General features: G+C 45.1%; 1 protein-coding gene across 1 annotated transcript in view; it reads right to left on the reverse strand.

The window, feature by feature from the left end:
• Positions 1 to 3,773: 3,773 nt before the first annotated feature.
• Positions 3,774 to 21,551, reverse strand: part of LOC146674660 (titin-like) — a 414,653-nt gene continuing 396,875 nt past the window's right edge. Inside the window, 4 exon segments of the mRNA XM_085401111.1 lie at positions 3,774 to 3,929; positions 4,075 to 4,340; positions 4,597 to 4,857; positions 5,044 to 5,343. Coding sequence (XP_085257237.1) covers positions 3,774 to 3,929; positions 4,075 to 4,340; positions 4,597 to 4,857; positions 5,044 to 5,343 — 983 coding nt within the window.

The following is a 21,551-nucleotide window of genomic DNA, read 5'->3' on the forward strand; positions in this document are numbered from 1 at the left end:
CTACCTTAAAAGAGCTCCAATTTACAGATAGAAATGTCAAAAATGTTACAACTATCCCCGGTCTCCCCTATATGAATTACTAACTTCGTATTGTGGATGGATTATCTTAGTTGTTCTCTTGGCTGAAGTTTGGTCTGTTTACAGCATCCTACCATGTGTTTACATTTGTCCCTGACCACCGAGAATCCTCACGTTAACTTTTATCGAGTGGAAAAAAGTTAGCGTGTTCATATTATGCTCACATAGCTGTATCCCTAGAGGTCACGTAGCACATCGTTATATACCAGCTAGCCAAACTTCAGTAACCCTACAAATGTCACTGCTGATTAGTTTTCGGTCTTCATTTATGTCGGAAGTGATAACAGAGCTGTACGTTTGAATTTGTTTCCAAAACCCCGCAGTCAGGACATGCTATATTGTATTTAAATGGAAGCTAGCGAGCTAACTTCCTGCTAATTTCTAACTCCGTTAACTGTCATAAATTTGTCATAAATCAGTTTTCATGGATGCCTGGATGTTAAACTTAATTGTTACACCTGGTAGAGCAGAATGCTGATCATGTTATTACAGATGAAAGACTTTAGACCGTTTTTCAACTCTCAGTGATGCCACAGTGATCGTTTGATTTATGGACCTGCAGTGGAGTTTGAGCCCAGACAAGGCTAGTGACGTCAGACATAAAGACTGGATAGCGGCCTGGCTAGCAACGGATGAATCGAGGGTGTGAAGTCGAGTCTCAAATTCAGTAATCCTGGCCTCCAGAGCTGCAAATATGCTAGATTTGTTACAAGTATCATTACTGCTGAGGAGGCAGGAAAGTGCAGGCGGGACAGGTGAAGAGGCCATGCTGCTAGCGAGTCGGCTACAAGCCAAGCTAAGCTAGTGAAACAGCAAAGACACAGTGAATGAATACTTTGGCTATAAATTAGGGAGTGAGTACACAGAGAGTGTGCTTTGGATGAAGCACGTGAAGATTATACTATAAAAACAGAAGTTATCTAAAAGTGTTTAATTAAATTGCTATGCAGATAAGCTACTCAACAACACCACTGTGTGTTGGAACAGGAACAGGAAGTGATACTCTATAGTGATGTGTCGGTCGCGAACGAAACAGCTCTTTGAGCCGACTCTTTGAAGTGAACGACACGAGCCGGCTCCTTATTGGGAGCCGTGGGTGGTGTACAGTCGTGGGTGGTGTACAGCCGTGTTTTTTTTTGTTTTTGTTTTTTTTTTTCTTTCTCTCACCCTCTCTCTCGCACTTTTTTTCCCACTTCACTCTGCACGCAAGCCTTGTGCTTTGGGCTGGGAAGAGGGGGGAGGGGCGGTAGTTACACTCGCAGAAGCACAGGAACAGAGCGGGAGGGAAAGAGAGAAAGAGAGCCAGGGAAAACAAGGTCACATTAGAAAGGTATAGTAATCATCCACAACTATTTTCAGTTGCGGATGATAAAGGATTCAGAAAGTTTATTCATGCAGGCCCATATGACAGAGAATATGCATCTTCTTTTTGTTTTCATATTTTAATTTATATTTAATTGTGTTGTGGTTTGCAGTGTTTTGTGTTGTTTCACTTTAAATTTGTTTAAAAGGAAAAAACTGAAAATTTAAGTAGTTAAAAGTTGAAATGTAAGTAGTTGGTTTTTGTATAATATGATTTATTGATTACATTTTATGTGGAGTGAATAAATAAAAGTATATTTACGTTGGCCCCTAGAGACAAAGTATGTACAAACTCCAAAACACGTAAAAACTCCGAAGCACATACAAACTCTGAAGCACGTACAAAACACAACAGAAGTGCTCCAGGATGCTAGGCCCAGTGTTGAGCTTTTGTTACCTCGTGGCTACACAAGCCAGGAAGTACCAATGACCGGATTTGGTGTGTGGTAGTAACAGGTAAATGAACTTTTTTTTTTAATTATTTGAATATATATGACTGCTTGTGTATAAATACACAAACAATACACATATGCTTTCAATTGTGTAATTTAAGTGATCTAGGTAGCTCTGTTTTGGAAGTTTAGTTAACGCTAGGAATGTGTTTTGTAGTTCGTACGTGCTTTTTGGAGTTTGTACGTGCTTTTTGGAGTTTGTACGTGCTTTGTCTCTAGGGGCCACTGTTTATATAGCCGAGCCGAAAGAGCCGGTTCTCTAAAAAGAGCTGGAAATCCCATCACTAATACTCTACCGAAGAGAGAGCGAACACCAAGTGACAGTGCCCACCAAGACATCAGTAGGGCTGAACGATTATGGAAAATAATCTAATTGCGATTTTTTGCCCCAATATTGCGATTGCGATGCGATATGCGATTATTTTTTAAGGTCTTTGTCTTCTGTATTATTAAACAAAGACAAGCAATACATCATATAGTATGGCCAATACTATATTACATTAATTTTAAACTGTTCTTTCCTGGAAGACAGACCTCTGTTATGATGACATGAGGTGATGCATGAATTGATGACTGACATTTTTATTTAACTTCTTCAATCACAACAGTATATTTGAACATACACAATAGTTTATTTTTAGCTTACAAACATCTGAGCATAAAGTGCTGACAAGGAACCCTGGTGTAAACATTAAAATGAAAGTCAGTACAATGTGCAGATTGCAGAAATATACATAAACAAAATCAGTGGCTTTACCACACTCAGTTTTTCGACATCTGTGAACTACTAGACAGTCATTCAATTAAAAAATAATATTAAATAAATAAAACTAATAAATAAAAAATACACACATCTTACTGATCTCTGCAGTCAGTAACATTACACATAAAGTGCAAACATAATAGCAATTGTATAAACACACACACAAACACGCCTTTAAAATTTAAAGGCGTGAAATTGGACGGCTAGTTCTGATTAGCGTCACCGCTGTCTCGGTGGAGTTTAATAAACTCGGCCGTCTGCTTCTTGCTATCTAAAATATAACCAGACACTGGCGTAAATTCTCGACTGTCTCATACTTCTGTTTAATAAGTTTTCTGTTTGACGTTTAGTCAGCTGTGTGAAAACCAAGGAGGAACCCACCCGGGGGATTAATAAAGTTTTATTTTATCTAATCTAATAACTTTTATCTCAGCCAAACCGATTTACTCACGAACAAACAAAACACTGAAAAAAGCCCAACAATAACATTTTTAGGTTGTCTAAGTGACTTATATATTACGTTTAACCCGAGCAGCGAAACTCCGCGGTGATCTGAAAATGATGTGCCGGGAGTTGTGCCGTTCTCGGCCGCATCAGTAACCCTCGAGCTCCCGGCTAGCTGTCGAGCTGGTGGGTAGCAGACGCCTCTGAAAACGTCGAAGCACTTTTGCAAATATGGGATATCTTGATAAACCGAGCAGATATTTGATGTTTACACAGCTAGTTTCTCGCCTGAAAATATTTTAAAAGTTTATTTTGTGACCCAGAAAGATTAGTATGAGTAATTTTAAAACTTAGTAGCGGCCGCCATTGTTGGAAACTGGAGTTTGGCTGGGCCGCCCTATGAATTCTGGGATATGGTAGTAATTTGGACAGCCTTCGGCGCGTCGCTGTGACGTAATCGGTCTACAAATGCGGCCTCAGGAGGATGCAGCCCATGAATTTGGACATGTCCAGAGTATAATCGCAGCCTTTGCGGTTAGAAAATTGCACTTGATCATGTCGCGATATTATCGCAAATGCGATATATCGTTCAGCCCTAGACATCAGTGTTGAAGGTAGGCTTTAAGTGTCAGTGTGAACACACAGATATAGTTCCTTGTCCCATATTTCCCATGTCAAACTCTGAACACAGGTTCATTGAATAATGATAAGTAAAGGAAAAAGTTCTCACTGTTGGTCGTTCTGCAGCGATACAGCAAGAGCAGGAGAATAATAAGAAGAGAGACTCCAAAAACCAGTCCAACAATCAACCACACAGGAGATGAAGAGCTGTCAGCTCCTGACACAGTTACTGTGACAACAAACAATAAAGTTTAATTATACTTTATAATTCATAAAATAATTTTAGGAAAGTTCTCAGAAAATGAGGTGACTTCAAGCCTTAAAACAAAACTCATTTATAAAACTCCATCAAATGTTTTGATCCTGCTCACCTTTAACTGACATCCAGCTCTGTGCTGACTCTCTTCCTGAGTACTGACACTTGTAGAAACCTTCATCAGACTTTGACACTGCAGAGATCTTCAGCTCCCCTCGGGTATCATTTTGAATAAGTTTGTCATTGTGATAGAAAAACACATTGGAAAGTATTTTTTGTGTTCTCAAACTGCAGCTCAGACTAACAGAAGCTCCCTCAGTCACAGGATGAACAGGACTCACCAGGATAGGACCATTACCATCATCTGTGACACAATCACACACAATTGTTTCAGTCACATCAGCTGCTGCACACTTTGAGAAAAAGCTGACAAACAATAATAAGAACAGATTGTACAAATGCTTTTTTTATCATGAAGATCTGATCTTGTGTATTTAAAAACTGCTGTATGTGTTTTATTTTTCCCACATGAAATGACTTCACATACAGCAAAGCTGGGACAAATGTTCATGTGACGTCTAAATCATTAACATCCAAGAAGTAAATGTATAATAACATACTCTGTACAGTGATGTTGACTGCACTGCTGAACTCTCCTGATCCAGACTCACACCAGTACACTGCAGTATCTGACTTTGATGTGTTGATGTCACATGTGGATCCAGTCATTCTCCTACAGTCAGAGTACAGTCGGCCGTCCTCAGAGAACTTCCTCACTCTCCACTCAGTGAAGTTTCCCTCACAGGTCAGTGAGACAGAGTCAGAGGTGAAGTGTTGCACTCTGTCAGGACTCACTGTGAGAGACGCTGCTGAATGAACATCTGGAAACAACATGCAGTGAAGAGACAAAGCTCACAGATGTTAGGATTATAATGTCAGAAATGAAAAGATTGATTCTTCTTCTCAAAATAGTTTTTAAATGGGTTTAGCACAGTGAGAGAGATGTTGGTGAATTAAATGATGACATCATATCAGCTCAATGAAACGATAAACAGAATCAAACTGACCTGCAGACCAGACAAACTTTGGTTGACTGTGATCAGTGTGATACTCTGGGTCTCCTCTTCCAGCTCTGCACACATATCCTGCTGTGTGTGTCTGTCCATGAATGATGTAGGAGTCCTGTGCAGTCCCACTGCCATCAGGTAGCAGCTCATAACTGGAGGATTTCTCTGATAGATCAGGAACAGCTTTATACCAGTAGAAGCTCCATCCTGCAGACGGATGTTCAACCTCACAGTTCAGAGTTACTGAGGCTCCAGGACTCAGCCATGATGGAGACACAGTGAGGACAGGACGGGGTTCATCTGTTCAACAAAGATTTTCTCTCAATCTTTCGTCTCTTAACTCTGAATTCAATGTCACTAAAATGTTGACTCACAAATATTTATGATGAACTTTAAGAGTGAGACTATCTAAACATGTACTAATAAAAACACATTTTTTACAAACTGTTTCTATTTCCAGGTTAAATGAACTATGACTCTACTTACTGTCAGAAACTGTCAGTGTGACTGAATCACTCCACTCTGTTGTTTCATGCTGTGAACTTTTCATTCTGCCCTTACAGCGATAGTTTCCACTGTTGGATGATGAAGCAGATCTAATCCTGTATTCATTTTGATTTGGAGCTTTTATCCTGCTGTTTGTTTCCCACTCATAATCCCACTCAGTGTCTCCTCCATGGATCTCACATCTGACAGTGATCGTCTCTCCTCTGTATATCTCAGACCAGTTTGGATGCAGAGTCACAACAGGCCTGATTGAGGCTGTTACTGTTCAAGAAAGTACAATAAAAACACATGAATGTCAAAAATGTTAATGCCTTTTGTTCTTCAGCTTCCTCCTTAATCAGGAATTTATCTGACTTCATGTTAAACTGACCAGTTTTCCCAATCCTGACTGACTGGCTGTCCTCTGTGTAGTAAACTGGGTTTCCTCTTCCTCCTCTGCACCTGTAGAGTCCTTCCTGTGAGACACTGATTTGTCCATTTGAGTGGAAAACTGCATCTTGTGTGGTCAGGGCTTCAGAGGATTTCTCATCTCTGTACCAGTAGTATTTCCATCCAGATGATGATGATGGATTCACAGAGCAGGTCAGGGTCACACTGCCCCCTACTGGAACAGCTGTGTTATCAGCTCTCAGTTTGGCCTTTGGTTTATCTGCAGTTCAGTTTAGAAAAAGAACAAAAGTCAATGACTGAATCAAACCAGTTGAAATAACTTGGTGGAAATATGGAAATAATCAAATTTTTATATTATTATAGAAATATTACAAAAAAATTAGTATAAGAAATAAAATAGTATAAGAGTAATATTACAACTAAGTAGCTGCAGCTATTGTTGGAAATACGTGTTGTTTTGATGTTTTGATGTATTTCCATAAAGTGAGTTTAGACTTTTCATCAAGAAAAATCACAGTTTGTGCCTGTAAGCAAATTGGTAAGACACAGTAATGTTTCAGTGTGAAGCTGCAGGACTGCATTTTGTTTTCTGCAGCCGCTGTAATTTTTTAGTTAGAGTGACGCTAACCCAGCTGCTAATAAGGACTACTGTAGACTGCTGTTTTCCTAACTTTGTTGTAAAAAGTTAGCAAGAAGTTGCAGAGGATCGTTACCGGACTGGATAATGACAGACGAACTCCAGATAGTCACTCCGAGTGCCTGAGTCGCTCAGAGTACCTCTGCCAACGTGGGAAAGGAAAACAAATACCTGTGGACCACGTGGAGATCACGCACCTTCATCATCTTTGTGCTTCTCAAGGAACTGAAGACAACCTGTTAGCTGGACTAATCTGGTGAGTGTTGCACATTTTCACCATGTACTGAGGTTTAATTTATTTTTTGCTCTTTGACTGAAGAGACTGCGGTTTGGAGATCTTATTACATTGCTACGTTCTCCAGCATCAGTACAGGCCTGCAACAAGGCTGTATTAGTGCTGCTGGTTGTTCCTATAACTGAACTGATACTAAAACCTGCCATTTTATTATATTATTATTTTTTATAATTTTGGCTTACTAAGAGAGGGTTGCTATGGTGTATTTTACATTGTGTATGGTGTAATTTACTGCACTGTGATACACTAGTGTTCATTTTAGCAGGTAATGCTACTTTTAGGGGTAAGTTTAAGTGATCCAAATCAGAGAAGTTAATTTACAATAAGTGCTCCTGTTAAGACAGATGTAAACATGAAAACATGAAATGTCAGCATGAATCATGGTCCAACTCACATGAAACTGTCAGTCTGAAGGCATCACTCCATCCTGTTAAGAGATAGTCACTGCTACCCCGACATCTGTAGTCTCCACTGTGGGACACTGAAACTCTGCTGATCCTGTATTCACTGGATGTTGGAGGGCTGTTTGTGTTGGGTGCTGTCCATTCATATTTCCACACCTTTCCTTCACCTCCCTGAATCTCACAACTGAGAGTGATTGTGTCACCAGTGAATATCTGAGACCAGCTGTGCTGCAGATTCACAGCAGCCAAAACTGTTCAACAAACAAATAAACACAATTTTTTTAAAACTAATCAACAGCAAACAAAATACATTAAAAAAATATAGTTATAAAGTGTTATAAAATCTTGAATTTGTTTTATTTCACAAAAAAACTTAACCCTCACCTTGTTTCTGAATTGTAACTGCAGCACTGTCCTCTGTGGAGAAAACTGGATCTCCTCTCCCTCCTCTGCAGTAATAGATGCCTCCTTCTGAAATACTGATCGTGTGCTCTGATGTTCCAGCTCCTATTTTCTGAGCTCCAGAAAACTGTGAATCACGTCTGAACCAGTCAAACTTCCAGCCAGCAGAGCCCTCCACAGAGCAGCTCAGTGTCACACTGCCCCCTGCTGGTATGACTGAACTTTGTGCTGTCAGTGTGGCTCTGGGTTTAATTGCTGTTGAAGTTACAGGAAAAGATGAACATCAGATTGTCACTTGCTTCAGGAAAAACTTTGTATAAGAAGAACAACAAAAATTAACAAGAAAAAATAAAACCTTTACAAATTTGTAATATTTGGATTTCAACAAGTGAGTCTTTCATTCATGGTTTTAAAGCAAAATTTTCCCTCAAATTTAATTCAGAAAAAAAAAAAACGTTTGGGCTTTTTGTTTGTTGGAAGGCCAACAGTACATATTGACTGATTAAAAGCTTGAGAGAATTTATCCAGATAAACTGGATAAAAATTCTTACATGATAGAGTCACTGGGATGATATCACTCCACCATATGAATGTCAAAAATGTTAATACATTTGTTCTTCATCTTCCTCCTTAATCATGAATTTATCTGAATTTATGTTAAACTCACCAGTTTTCCCAATCCTGACTGACTGGCTGTCCTCTGTGTAGTAAACTGGGTTTCCTCTTCCTCCTCTGCACCTGTAGAGTCCTTCCTGTGAGACACTGATTTGTCCATTTGAGTGGAAAACTGCATCTTGTGTGGTCAGGGCTTCAGAGGATTTCTCATCTCTGTACCAGTAGTATTTCCAGCCAGATGATGATGATGGGTTCACAGAGCAGGTCAGGGTCACACTGCCCCCTACTGGAACAGCTGTGTTATCAGCTCTCAGTTTGGCCTTTGGTTTATCTGCAGTTCAGTTTAGAAAAAGAACAAAAGTCAATGACTGAATCAAACCAGTTGAAATAACTTGGTGGAAATATGGAAATAATAAATATCACATAACTTTAATGGTGAAGCTGCAACAAACTGTACAACTATCACACAAACACAACACTAATCTTTCATATTTAATTTGCTGCATTTCTAAGTTAAAAACACACATGAGGAACAATCAGTGGATTTAATGTCTGTGAAGGTTCTCAGTCATCCAGGTCATCGTAGTCAAAGGAGCTTGCAAAGAAAAGCGTCTGGACTTCTTTAAGTTGCTTGAAGACGTTTCACCTCTCATCCGAGAAGCTTCTTCAGTTCTAAGGTCAAATGGTGGAGAGTCCCAGATATAAACCTAGTGGGAGTTTCCCCCCACAGAGGGACAAAAGGACCCCCTGATGATCCTCTAATCGCCTGAGCCAAGGTGTGAAATTAGGTGTGGGACCCAATCAGCCAGAGTTTCGGGTGTGTTCATTGTGAAACCTGGCCCCACCTTGTCATGCGAATTCCTGAGGTCAGATGGCCAGTGTATTTCAGACCCAGCAACACACTCAGACAGAAACTGGTTCACCCGAAAGACAAAACGCCAAAACACAAACTTAACAACGTGGTGTATGCTGTACAGTGCAGCGAGGAATGCCCAGACCTCTACATTGGAGAGACCAAACAGCCACTTCACAAGCGCATGGCACAACACAGAAGAGCCACCTCCACAGGACAAGACTCAGCAGTCCATCTGCATCTTAAGGATAAAGGACACTCTTTCGAGGATGCCAATGTTCACATTTTGGACAGAGAGGACAGATGGTTTGAAAGAGGAGTGAAAGAAGCCATCTATGTCCACTGTGAGCGACCATCTTTGAACAGAGGCGGGGGTTTACGACACCAACTCTCTGCCATCTATAATCCAGTTTTGAGATCCCTTCCCAGACGCCTTAACGCCCACTCACATCCTGGGCCATCTGACCTCAGGAATTCGCATGACAAGGTGGGGCCAGGTTTCACAATGAACTCATCCGAAACTCTGGCTGATTGGGTCCCACACCCAATTTCACACCTTGGCTCAGGTGATTAGAGGATCATCAGGGGGTCCTTTTGTCCCTCTGTGGGGGTCACTCCCACTAGGTTTATATCTGGGACTCTCCACCATTTGACCTTAGAACTGAAGAAGCTTCTCTGATGAGAGGTGAAACGTCTTCAAGCAACTTAAAGAAGTCCAGACGCTTTTCTTTGCAAGCTCCTTTGACCAGTGGATTTAATGTTTCTTAGTGGATGTGGTGGAGCAGCTGAGACAGATTCAGCATTTGTTCTGCATTTCATCTTTCATGTATTAGAGCTGCACAGCAGAGAAGTTACTCTCATATGTTTTGTTCTCTTCACTGTGAATAAAAAGCTGCTGTTCAGGTTTTTGTTGTTGAAATAAAAACTAAACATTTTACTGACCAACATGAAAGACAGTTATAAAGCTGTAAGAAATAGAGATGGACCGATCTGATATTAGGTATCGGTATCGATCCGATACTGACCTAAATTACTGGATCGGATATCGGAGAGAAATAAAAAATGTAATCCGATCCTTTAAATATCACGAAAGCACCTCACAAAACTTGCGACATGGGGTAACTCAGCTCATAACCTTAGCACGGTGGAGCATGTATGCATCATATGGTGTGCAAGACCTGTCAGCAGTCTGATTGAACATTTGGAGCCTCGCTACCAAACCGGCATTTCATCTCCGAGGTGTCAAGAACCGAAGTTCAACACACAAGCTGGACCCAGGAGCAGAACACACACACAGCGGTACGAGAGAAAAAATAAACTTTATTATAACTGAGAGTGTCCCGGGAGAGTAGAAGGGAGAAAACGCACGGAACCAGAGAAACCGAGGGACCGGGAGAAGAATCGCGCAGGAAACGCCGAGAGCGGGACCGTGGGAGGCTGAAACAGAAAAAGAAAAAAGGATTATTGGGGTGCGGGTAAACCGGCAGCATACGAGGGGAGGTAGTGTACGCGTCTTACGATGATAGCGGGGCCAAGGGAACCGGAGGGAGGGGTGAGGGTCCGTGGGGAGAAGCTCCAGAAAGGGCGAGGCGGCTGGGGTTGATCGTGATCCAAATTCTGGACAGGCAGGTGGACAGGCTGGTGACTCAAAACACGCCGAGCAGTGATCGCTGAAGGACGATTACGGACTGGCGTGGAGCAGCAGGCTGGGCAGGATTAAATGGTCCACCTGGTGATCGCCTGGGATGGGATGCAGGTGTGGAGTCAGCGGCCACGCCCACGGGAGTGGGCATCCCATCAGCACCTCAGACGCCAGGCCGCGGACCATGACAGTACCCCCCCCTCAAGAGTCGCCCCCAGGCGACAGGCCGGGACCCCGCCTGCGGAGAGAAGCATGGAAAGCAGAGATGAGGCGAGGGTCCAGAACGAAGGAGCGCGGGACCCAGAGGCGGTCCTCGGGGCCGTACCCCTCCCAATCCACGAGATACTGCCAGCCGCGCCCGCGCCGGCGCGCATCCAGGATACGCCGGACCGCATAGGCCGGATGGCCGCCGACGAGCCGGGCGGGAGGAGGGGGCGCGGAAGGAGGGCACAGGGGGCTGAGGCGGACTGGTTTAAGCTGAGACACATGGAACGTGGGGTGCACACGCCGGGAGGCTGGAAGCCGAAGCCTGACCGCCACCGGGTTGATGACTCGGCCCACCTCGTATGGCCCGATGAAACAGGGAGCCAGTTTGCGGGACGTGCCCCGGAGTGGGATGTTCCCAGCAGCCAACCAAACCTTCTGTCCCGGCTGGTAGTCAGGGGCTGGGGCGCGGCGACGATCGGCGTAGTGCGCATGTCGTTCCTTCGCACGCAGGAGGGCGCTGCGAACGCTGCGCCATACACGTTGGCAGCGCCGAAGGTGGTGTGGAGCCGACGGGACGGAGAGAGTCAAGTCCTCTTCAGGGAAGAGCGGAGGCTGATATCCGAGAGACGCCTCGAAAGGTGATAGACCGGTGGAGGACGAGGTTAGAGTGTTGTGGGCGTACTCCACCCAGGGCAGGTAGGTAACCCAAGAGGAGGGGTTTTGACTGGCCACGCACCGTAGCATAGTCTCCAGTTCTTGATTGAGACGTTCAGTCTGTCCGTTGGATTGCGGGTGGAAGCCGGAGCTTAGGTTAACCTTGGCGCCGAGAGCGGAACAGAAGGTCTTCCACACCTGTGAGGTGAACTGGGGACCTCGATCGGAGACAATTTCCAAGGGGATTCCGTGGAGCCTGAACACATTAGCAACCAACGACTGGGCAGTCTCAGCGGCTGAGGGCAGCTTGGCTAGCGGGATGAAGTGAGCGGCCTTGGAAAACCGATCTACAACGGTGAGAATGACACGCTTTCCGGACGAGGCAGGGAGACCGGTAACAAAGTCGAGGGAGATGTGAGACCAGGGCCGGTGGGGTGTAGTGAGCGGGTGGAGCTGGCCTGCGGGGCGCTGGGTGGATGACTTATTACGGGCGCAGACGGCACAGGCAGACACATAGTCCCTCACGTCCCTTATTAGCGTTTTCCACCAAAAATGTTTCTTGAGGAGGTGCGTCGTTCTGTTCACGCCTGGGTGGCACGTGAATCGTGCTGTGTGGATCCAGTGGATGACAGCTCCACGGGCGGCAGCAGGAACGAAGCGCCGTCCGGGTGGTCCGGTCCCTGGATCGGGGTCTCCCGGGAGAGCTCGGCGAATGGTCTCCTCTATTTCCCAGGTGAGGGCGCCCACCACGCAGGTGGCGGGTAGGATGGTGGCGGGGGGAGTCGCTTCGCTGTCGGAGGAGTACTGACGGGAGAGCGCATCGGGCTTGGTGTTCCGCGATCCTGGACGATAGGAGAGCGTGAAGTTGAAGCGGGCGAAGAATAGGGACCAGCGAGCTTGGCGTGGATTCAACCTCTTGGCGGTTCTCAGGTACAGGAGGTTCTTATGGTCTGTCCAGATGAGGAAGGGCTGAGCGGCCCCCTCCAGCCAGTGGCGCCATTCCTCTAAAGCGAGTTTAACGGCTAGCAGTTCCCTGTCGCCGATGTCATAATTCTTCTCTGCGGGGGTGAGTCGGCGTGAGAAGAAGGCGCATGGCCGGAGCTTATTCAGAGGCCCAGACCGCTGGGAGAGAACCGCTCCCACTCCCGCATCAGACGCGTCAACTTCTACAACAAACTGCTTAGCAGCGTCTGGGTGGGTTAGGATGGGTGTGGAAGTGAATAACCGTTTTAACTTAGCGAAGGCTGCGTGGGCTTCAGGGGACCAGGTGAAGGGCACTTTGGGTGAGGTGAGCTGGGTGAGCGGCGCTGCCACCTGGCTGTAGTTCCGGATGAAGCGGCGGTAAAAGTTCGCAAACCCCAGGAAGCTCTGAAGCTTCTTCCGTGACTCCGGAACCGGCCATTCCAACACTGCCTTGACTTTCACCGGGTCGGTCTTCACCTGCCCACCTGCTAGAATGTAGCCCAAGAAGGAGATGGATGAAACGTGGAACTCACATTTTTCCGCCTTGACGTACAACCTGTTTTCGAGCAGCCGTTGTAGTACGCTTCTCACATGGATGTGATGTTCTTCGGGTGTTTTGGAAAAGATCAGAATGTCATCTAGGTATACGAAAACAAACACATTTAGGAAGTCCCGTAACACGTCGTTGACTAGAGCTTGAAAAACCGCCGGGGCGTTGGTTAGTCCAAACGGCATCACCAGATATTCGAAATGCCCCAGTGGGGTGTTGAAGGCGGTCTTCCACTCATCACCCTCACGTATTCGAACCAGGTGATAGGCGTTCCGCAGATCCAGCTTGGTGAAGACTGTGGCTTCCTGGAGTGAGTCAAAAATAGAATTAATTAGTGGGAGGGGATATTTATTCTTGATGGTGATGTCGTTAAGACCCCAGTAATCGATGCAGGGGCGAAGCGTCCCGTCCTTCTTTCCCACAAAGAAAAAACCCGCAGCGACAGGGGAGGACGACGGCCTGATTCGTCCTGCCGCTAGCGACTCTTGGATGTAATTCTCCATGGTTTCTCTTTCGGGGCGAGACAGGTTATACAGTCTGCTAGAGGGCAGCGAAGCTCCCGGGAGTAAATCAATGGCACAGTCATAAGGACGGTGAGGAGGTAGTGAGAGCGCCTCGTCCTTACTGAACACCTGCCGAAGATCGTGATATTCGGGGGGCACGGAAGAGAGGTCCGGTGCGGGTGGCGGGGTTGAATTTCGTTTCGTTGAGGCGGAGGGAACGGCCGACCCCAAACAGTTCGCCAGACAGAACACACTCCAGCTCGCGATCCTCTTTCCGGCCCAATCGATGCGAGGGTTATGTTTCTGTAGCCAGGGGTAACCTAAGATAAGCGGGGTGTCAGGAGCGGGAAAAGTGAAAAAGGAAAGCTGCTCCTGGTGATTCCCTGATGTGACTAACTGTACGGGTGCAGTTTGGTGGGTGATATAAGCAAACACTTGATTATTCAACGTGGACGCAGGGATGGGCGGCTCGAGTGGCGTGAGGGACACAGCTAATTTCTTAGCCAGTCTCTCATCCATAAGATTCTGTTCCGCCCCGGAGTCTACCAGCGCGGAGCATGTAAAGGTCTGGTTATTAGTTACGAGGGTAACGGACAGTAATAATCGGGGTCTAGTAGTGCTTAACGTGCTGCCCACCCGTATCCCCGGACTTACCGGTGGGCCGGGTCGTTTGGGCGGACCGGGCAGACAGCGATGCGGTGACCGGGCCTCCCACAGTACAGGCATTCTCCAGCCCGAAATCGGCGTTCCCTCTCCTCCGGAGAAAGCCGAGAGCGTCCGATCTGCATGGGTTCGGGCGGGGGAGGCGACGGAGAGCGCGCACACGCAGCCGTGGGCGTGGGCGGAGAAACACTGATCCCGGGGCGCAATACGGAGCCCATAGGTTTAAGCCGCCGCTCGGCATCCCTCTCCCGCAGGCGTCTATCGATCCTACGGGCGAGGGAAGCCAATTCATCGAAGGATTTAGTCTCTTCGTGAAAAGCTAGTTGGTCCTTCATCTGGTCGGTTAGTGACCGTAAAAAAACCCCACGGAGAGCTGAATCGGGCCAACCCACGGCGACCGCTCTGGTACGAAACTCGACTAGGTACTCCGCGATACTGCGCCGCCCCTGACGGAGCCCCAGCAACGTCTGTGTGGCGTCATCTTCCGAGACCGGAGGGGAGAACGTAGCCCGGAACTCCTCCAGGAAATCATCGTAATCGCAATCACGAATGGAGTGAGATGTTAAATAGGCCTCAGCCCACGTTAAAGCACGTCCCCGTAATAAACCTACAAAATAGGAGATTTTAGCTGCATCCGTGGGGAAGGCGTGTGGCGTGCGGCTGAAGAACAGGGAGCATTGAAAAAGGAACCCCCCACACAGGTCTAACTCCCCGTGGAAGGGCTCCAAAGGCGGAGGCGAAACGCCGTGGGGCACGGGATCGGGCGGCTTGGTTCGCAGCTGTTCCCGAGTGTCACTGAGCTCTTGGTAGCGGTCCTGGAGCGATTGAAGCTGCTGGTCGTGGCGACCGAGAATAGCGCCCTGCTTATTAATGGCGGAACAGAGTGGATCTGCTGGGTCCATACTGGCCAGTCCGTACTGTCAAGAACCGAAGTTCAACACACAAGCTGGACCCAGGAGCAGAACACACACACAGCGGTACGAGAGAAAAAATAAACTTTATTATAACTGAGAGTGTCCCGGGAGAGTAGAAGGGAGAAAACGCACGGAACCAGAGAAACCGAGGGACCGGGAGAAGAATCGCGCAGGAAACGCCGAGAGCGGGACCGTGGGAGGCTGAAACAGAAAAAGAAAAAAGGATTATTGGGGTGCGGGTAAACCGGCAGCATACGAGGGGAGGTAGTGTACGCGTCTTACGATGATAGCGGGGCCAAGGGAACCGGAGGGAGGGGTGAGGGTCCGTGGGGAGAAGCTCCAGAAAGGGCGAGGCGGCTGGGGTTGATCGTGATCCAAATTCTGGACAGGCAGGTGGACAGGCTGGTGACTCAAAACACGCCGAGCAGTGATCGCTGAAGGACGATTACGGACTGGCGTGGAGCAGCAGGCTGGGCAGGATTAAATGGTCCACCTGGTGATCGCCTGGGATGGGATGCAGGTGTGGAGTCAGCGGCCACGCCCACGGGAGTGGGCATCCCATCAGCACCTCAGACGCCAGGCCGCGGACCATGACACGAGGAAGTTATCCCAGAGAAGTAAAGCAGGTGTGTAAGTTCATCTCTGAATGTTTGTAAAGCGTTCCCGCGTTAAGCTTAACAACCGATATATGGAGCAACTGCCTCTTTTCTCCCCTTCCCTCTCCTGCTGCTACTTCAATCATGAAACTGCTTAATGATCAGCTGATCGGCTTTTCTGTGGCGAGTCCGTCTCTCTTGTTTGTTTTTGGCCCACTTTGCACCAGAAAGAGGAAACCGGCGGCTGAACAACAGCAGCATGTTTAAGCTTGATAAGCTGTTGTTAGGATTTATTTAATATTACTTTCTACTCGAGGATCTTTTTCTACGTAGCTGACGGCTGGTAACTGTGCAGGGGCGGATCTAGCAAAGTTTAGCCAGGGGGGCCGATAGGGCATGAACAGGGAAAAGGGGGCACAAAGACATATTCTCATTTAAAATGTCTAGCTTTTAATAAATAATGATCTGAATCTTACACCCAAAGTGTTAATCTGATGTAAAATGTATAGAAGTCCATTACTATATATAGTAACTATTAAGTCTAATATACCCTAGTAAGCTATACTACTTTTTCCATCTGTGCAGTCTGCAATTCTGTTGAAGAAAGATGTTGAATCTATTTAATTATTGTGGAAAAATAATTGATTGTTTTTTTTTAAACACGTGCATTAAATTAAAGTTGATTACGTCGATTAATCATCGGGAGGCGGAGGCTGGGGGGTGGTTCCCCATTTGTTTTTTGCTGGGAGTTGGCAACCCTATTAGTTAGGTTGCTTAATATTTCCGCAAAGTACTCTTTAAAATACCAGAATAGGGAGGAATGTGTAGGTTTAAGTTTATTAGATTGATCAGTGTTGCTAAACTCTTAAATATTTTGGGTGCAGTGTATTTTTTTCCATACAGGTATAACAGAATAGCTTTAGTGTTTTGGGTTTTTTTAAACTTGAGTATGAACTTATACAAAATGCAGCAAGATATTAAAAAAAAAGTATTGATTAAAAAAAAAATACCGATAAGAATCCGATATAGTGTATCGGCAGATATCCAAATTTATGATATCGGTATCGCACATAAAAAAGTGGTATCGTTCCATCTCTAGTAAGAAAGGAGAAGTGTCATGAATCGCTGTGCGGCAGGCAGGAGTTGGACCCAAAAGGCAGGCACTCAGGCACGAAGTTTAAACACAAAGAACTCAGCTTTATTCGCTGGCAGGAGAAAGTCATACAAAGCAAACTAAACTCACAGAGAGACACAGGGAGAGCCACACAGCATGAGGGACAACACAACACTGACTCAGAGAAACACAGGGTTTAAATACACTGGGGAGTAACGAGGGGAATGAGACACAGAAGGAGGGCACAGCTGGGAGAAATCAGGACTGACGAGACAAGCAAAGCAGGACACATTCACATAAGACACGGACCTTCAAAGTAAAACAGGAAGGATCACACAGAGACGCGAACTCGACACAGTGGAGACAGCAACTAAGAAACACAGAGACATAAACCATAAGGCAGAGGACTCTAAGAACCGAAAGACACAGAGGGGAACTCAAACATGCAGACACAGACTACACAGAACAGAGGGGACACAGAGAAACATGAAGGGCAAGGGATCGAAACTAGAAACCATAGAATAAATCACACAAGTACAATAATACAAACATCACAAAGAACTAAAAACGCTGGGTCAGGAGACCCAGGACCGTGACAAGAAGTGCTTTTTCCTTATTTAGATACTCTGGATGAAAGATCTTACATGATACAGTCAGTGTGATGATATCACTCCACTCTGATAAGAAATAGTCCCTTCTGCCCCGGCAGCTGTATCCTCCACTGTCAGACTTAGTAGCTCTGATGATTCTGTATTCATTGGATGTTGGAGGTGTGTTTGACTTGGCTGCTCTCCATTCATACGTCCACTGAGCTCCTTCACCTCCCTGAATCTCACATCTGACAGTGACTGTCTCACCGCTGTATATCTGAGTCCAGGATGGCTGAAGGGTCACAGTGGTCTTACTGGGAACTGTTCACAGAAAAATATCCAGTTAGGAGACAAATAGAAACATATGATGAACAGAAAAATATCATGATTTCTATTCTATTCTTTCATGAACCAAGAGGAGCGTCGGCTTTCATCAACATTTGTCAGAGGCTAATTTTTCCCACAGAGATTGTAGCAGCTACTCTGCGACCAGACCTCGTCCTTTGGTCTAACTCCCAAAAACTTGTGTACGTCATTGAGCTGATGGTACCATGGGAGGAAGCAACTGAGGAAGGATTCAAGCGTAAGAAGCTGCAGTATGCCAACTTGGCAGCTGAGGCAGAGGACAGAGGCTGGAAGATCAAAGTGCACCCGGTGGAAGTGGGGTGCAGGGGCTTTGTTGCCAGAACAACAGCAAAGCTGTTTAGAGAGGTTGGTATCAGAGGACAGGCACAACAGCAGGCTATAAGAGAATTAGCTAACACTGCTGAGAGGACCAGTCACTTGTTATGGCTAAAAAGGGCTGACATCACTTGGGCAGCTAAGGTAGTCACCTAGCCACGTGAGAAAAGAAAATATTCCGCTCTTCTTCCCTTTTCTGGGAGGCAGTGGGGAGGTCGAGCGTACAGCCCGATCCGGTAGGGAGGTGTGGGAAGCCAGATCGGGCGCCCCCCCTTCCAGTTCTCCTCTCTGCTCTCTCCTATCTTATCTTACTTGTCTTACTTCTCTCTATCACCTTTTCTGTCCCTTTGAAGAAATGAGGCTCCATAAATGCTAAAGAGGTAAGTATTTCTCAGTTGCAGTGAGTAGATAGAATAAAATAAACTGTAGAAAACTAAACAGCAGAAAGAAGAAGAGAAATTACAATTTTGACATAAACCACTGACACAATCCAGGGCCTGATCAACGCTGGAAGAGCCTCCTTGGATGAGGGTGTCTAGTGATAATGGCCGAAACACCCGATGAATCCAAGGTCCACTACTGACGATGTGTCCCAAATTTTAAAATCAGATCAGATCTCTAATCCCTAAACCTAATCAAGGAAAAATGTCAGGTTAGCCTGGGTAAAAGACCGAAGGTTGAGGCATACAACGATGTGTGCTACTGGTAAAGTTTCTGGGCTGCTTTTCCTCATAACAGCCATCCCCCAAGATTTTCTCCATTTAAAGAAATGCATTGTCAGGGATTGTAACATCTAGTGCTTTTACTGAATCATACAATAATAATAACAAATGTGCTGTTAGAATTCGATTTCACTTAGAGACAAATAGAAATATAAAGATCAAAAATAAGACTGAATAAATCTATTTTTCTATTTCCCACCTTCACAAATAATCTTAATGAACAGAAAACTCAGAGTTTGCCTCATCTCAAGGTTAAAAAACTCACAGGTGTGAGATAAAACTGTTATCAAAGATCACATTATGATCTCTCAGCTTGGCAGAAATAAAAAAAAAAAGTAAACTCACGTGTTTCCTGAACTGTGACGTCACTGCTGTCCTCTGTGTAGTAAACTGGATCTCCTCTCCCTCCTCTGCAGTGGTACAGACCTCCTTGTGAGACACTAATAACTCTGTTTGCTTCATTTCCTCTCATGAGCTGAGCTTTAGAAGAGACTGAATCACGTCTGAACCAGTCAAACTTCCAGCCAGCAGAGCCCTCCACAGAGCAGCTCAGTGTCACACTGCCCCCTGCTGGTATGACTGAACTTTGTGCTGTCAGTGTGGCTCTGGGTTTACTTGCTGCTGAAGAAACAAAATAGGTAAAACATTAAATCGTCACCACGAATACGTTTCTTACAGTACAGATCACACTTTAAACATTCACAGAGTAATTTATCTACAAACACAAAAAGAAATTAGTTTCCCTGCATGTGACACATTGGACTATTTAACAAACTAAATATTTCACTGATTTATGATTCTCTTATCAAACTGTCATCTCTGTACGTTCCTCTTTAACCCTCATGTTGTGTTCATTTTCTGTTAAACAATTTGTTCTGTCAAAAATGGCCGTTCCATTGAGATCATCATAAAAATTATAAAAACATAAAACTATAATAACAGATTTATTATCACCACTTGTTGTGTTTGGTCTTTTTATCAACTTAAGTTCTTGTGAGCATTACAGTTTTTGAACGTCTGTTATTTATGGTCTGTTTGTCTCTTAATCTGAGTTTATGCACCTTTGAGTTGTGAAAAACATCATTTTCAGGTTATTTTGACTATAATAAATAACCAGATAAAAGATAATATGTTGTTTATCACAGACTCATTTGGGTCAAAGTTACCAAGAACATTTGTTTTTTAAACCATTTAAAATGTATATACAGTCACAAAGTGACACCTGTGGTGTTGCTGGTCAAACTGATGAGGCATATTTCATTTGTTTGTAGAGGAAACGATCCCAAAGTTAAACTTGCTTCTGACACAGCTCCTGACCAAGAGCGTAGGAGATGAAGAAATTATCATCTTATGTCACTGAGACCTCCAATCATCTTCAGATCCACATACTTCACTTGGTTCTTTTCAGCAACACCGTCTGCAGGTTTCCCAGTATAAACCTGCATGTTCCAGGTATAATTTGTCCTGGCATCACATGTTGCCCAAATCTTTATGCCATATTTAGAAGCTTGTTTGGCATATACTGTTTGAAAGGGCAGCATCCCCTAAAGCAACCGGACGCACATCCACTGTCACGTTTAGACTTGGGATATGGATGAGTGGCTGCTGCTCCACACTTGTCCCAAACCTTTCTGATCACTGCAGATTTGTCTTGTCAACAACGCCGTGGTCTTGTATCACTGTTGTCAAAGTTAATCACCCGCAACAACATGTAAAACTTCTCTGGTGACATGATGGCCTGAAAAATTGTCCCACTACTCTGCATCTCATAAACTGCTGGTAAATTAATTTCTGGATCTGTACACATCACTCAAAATCAAAAGACCCATATATGCTGTAACAGTCACAATGGTGTGGTGTCTCTTTAAGACAACCCAAGTCCAGGGTTAATGTTGTCATCAGTATGCACCACTGCTCTCTGTGATTGTGTGGACATGTGCTTGCACGCTAGTGCATGAGGACGGACAGATTTTATGTTTTACCTCTCCAGACACCTTTGTTTGCAACGTTATGGGTTGTATGAACACTGCACGCTATGTTTGTTAAGCTGCAGCCGTTCAACCGGGCTTATATGGTTGACGAAGAGAAGATATATTAAAGAACACGCTGTGGAATTCCCAACGCCAGTGTGAGTGTGTATTCTTTTGACTCTCCTGCTAAGTGTTTTTGCCGCCTCCTCTCAACCACTAAACACAACCCAACGTTACAGTGCTTTAGTGTCTTTCTGGGTTACCTCCTTCCAAATAGCTTTGTAAATCTGTTTCTTCTCCAAGTTGCTCAAGTTTACCTCTTTGGTTTTGATAGACAGTTAGAAACCATTCAAACGGAGATTTGATGTCCTCAAGGATACAGAACATTTTGTAGGTCCTGTAATCATCCTGATGAGATTTTCGGCTGAAAGCCCATCTTGAATTTCAGGTGGGGACAGGTGTGTGTGTGTGTGTGTGTGTGTGTGTGTGTGTGTGTGTGTGTGTGTGTGTGTGTGTGTGTGTGTGTGTGTGTATATGCATTGTCTTGTTGTGTCCTCCATCCATTTCTAATGATTGAACATTTTTGACCAGGAACACATGTAATGCAGATTTTTAGTGTCTGCTGAAATCCTCTTT

This window comes from Rhamphochromis longiceps, linkage group LG3 (genome assembly GCF_057381845.1).
Source record: "Rhamphochromis longiceps isolate RC_006_pf linkage group LG3, R_longiceps_female_GT1.1, whole genome shotgun sequence".
NCBI lineage: Eukaryota > Metazoa > Chordata > Actinopteri > Cichliformes > Cichlidae > Rhamphochromis > Rhamphochromis longiceps.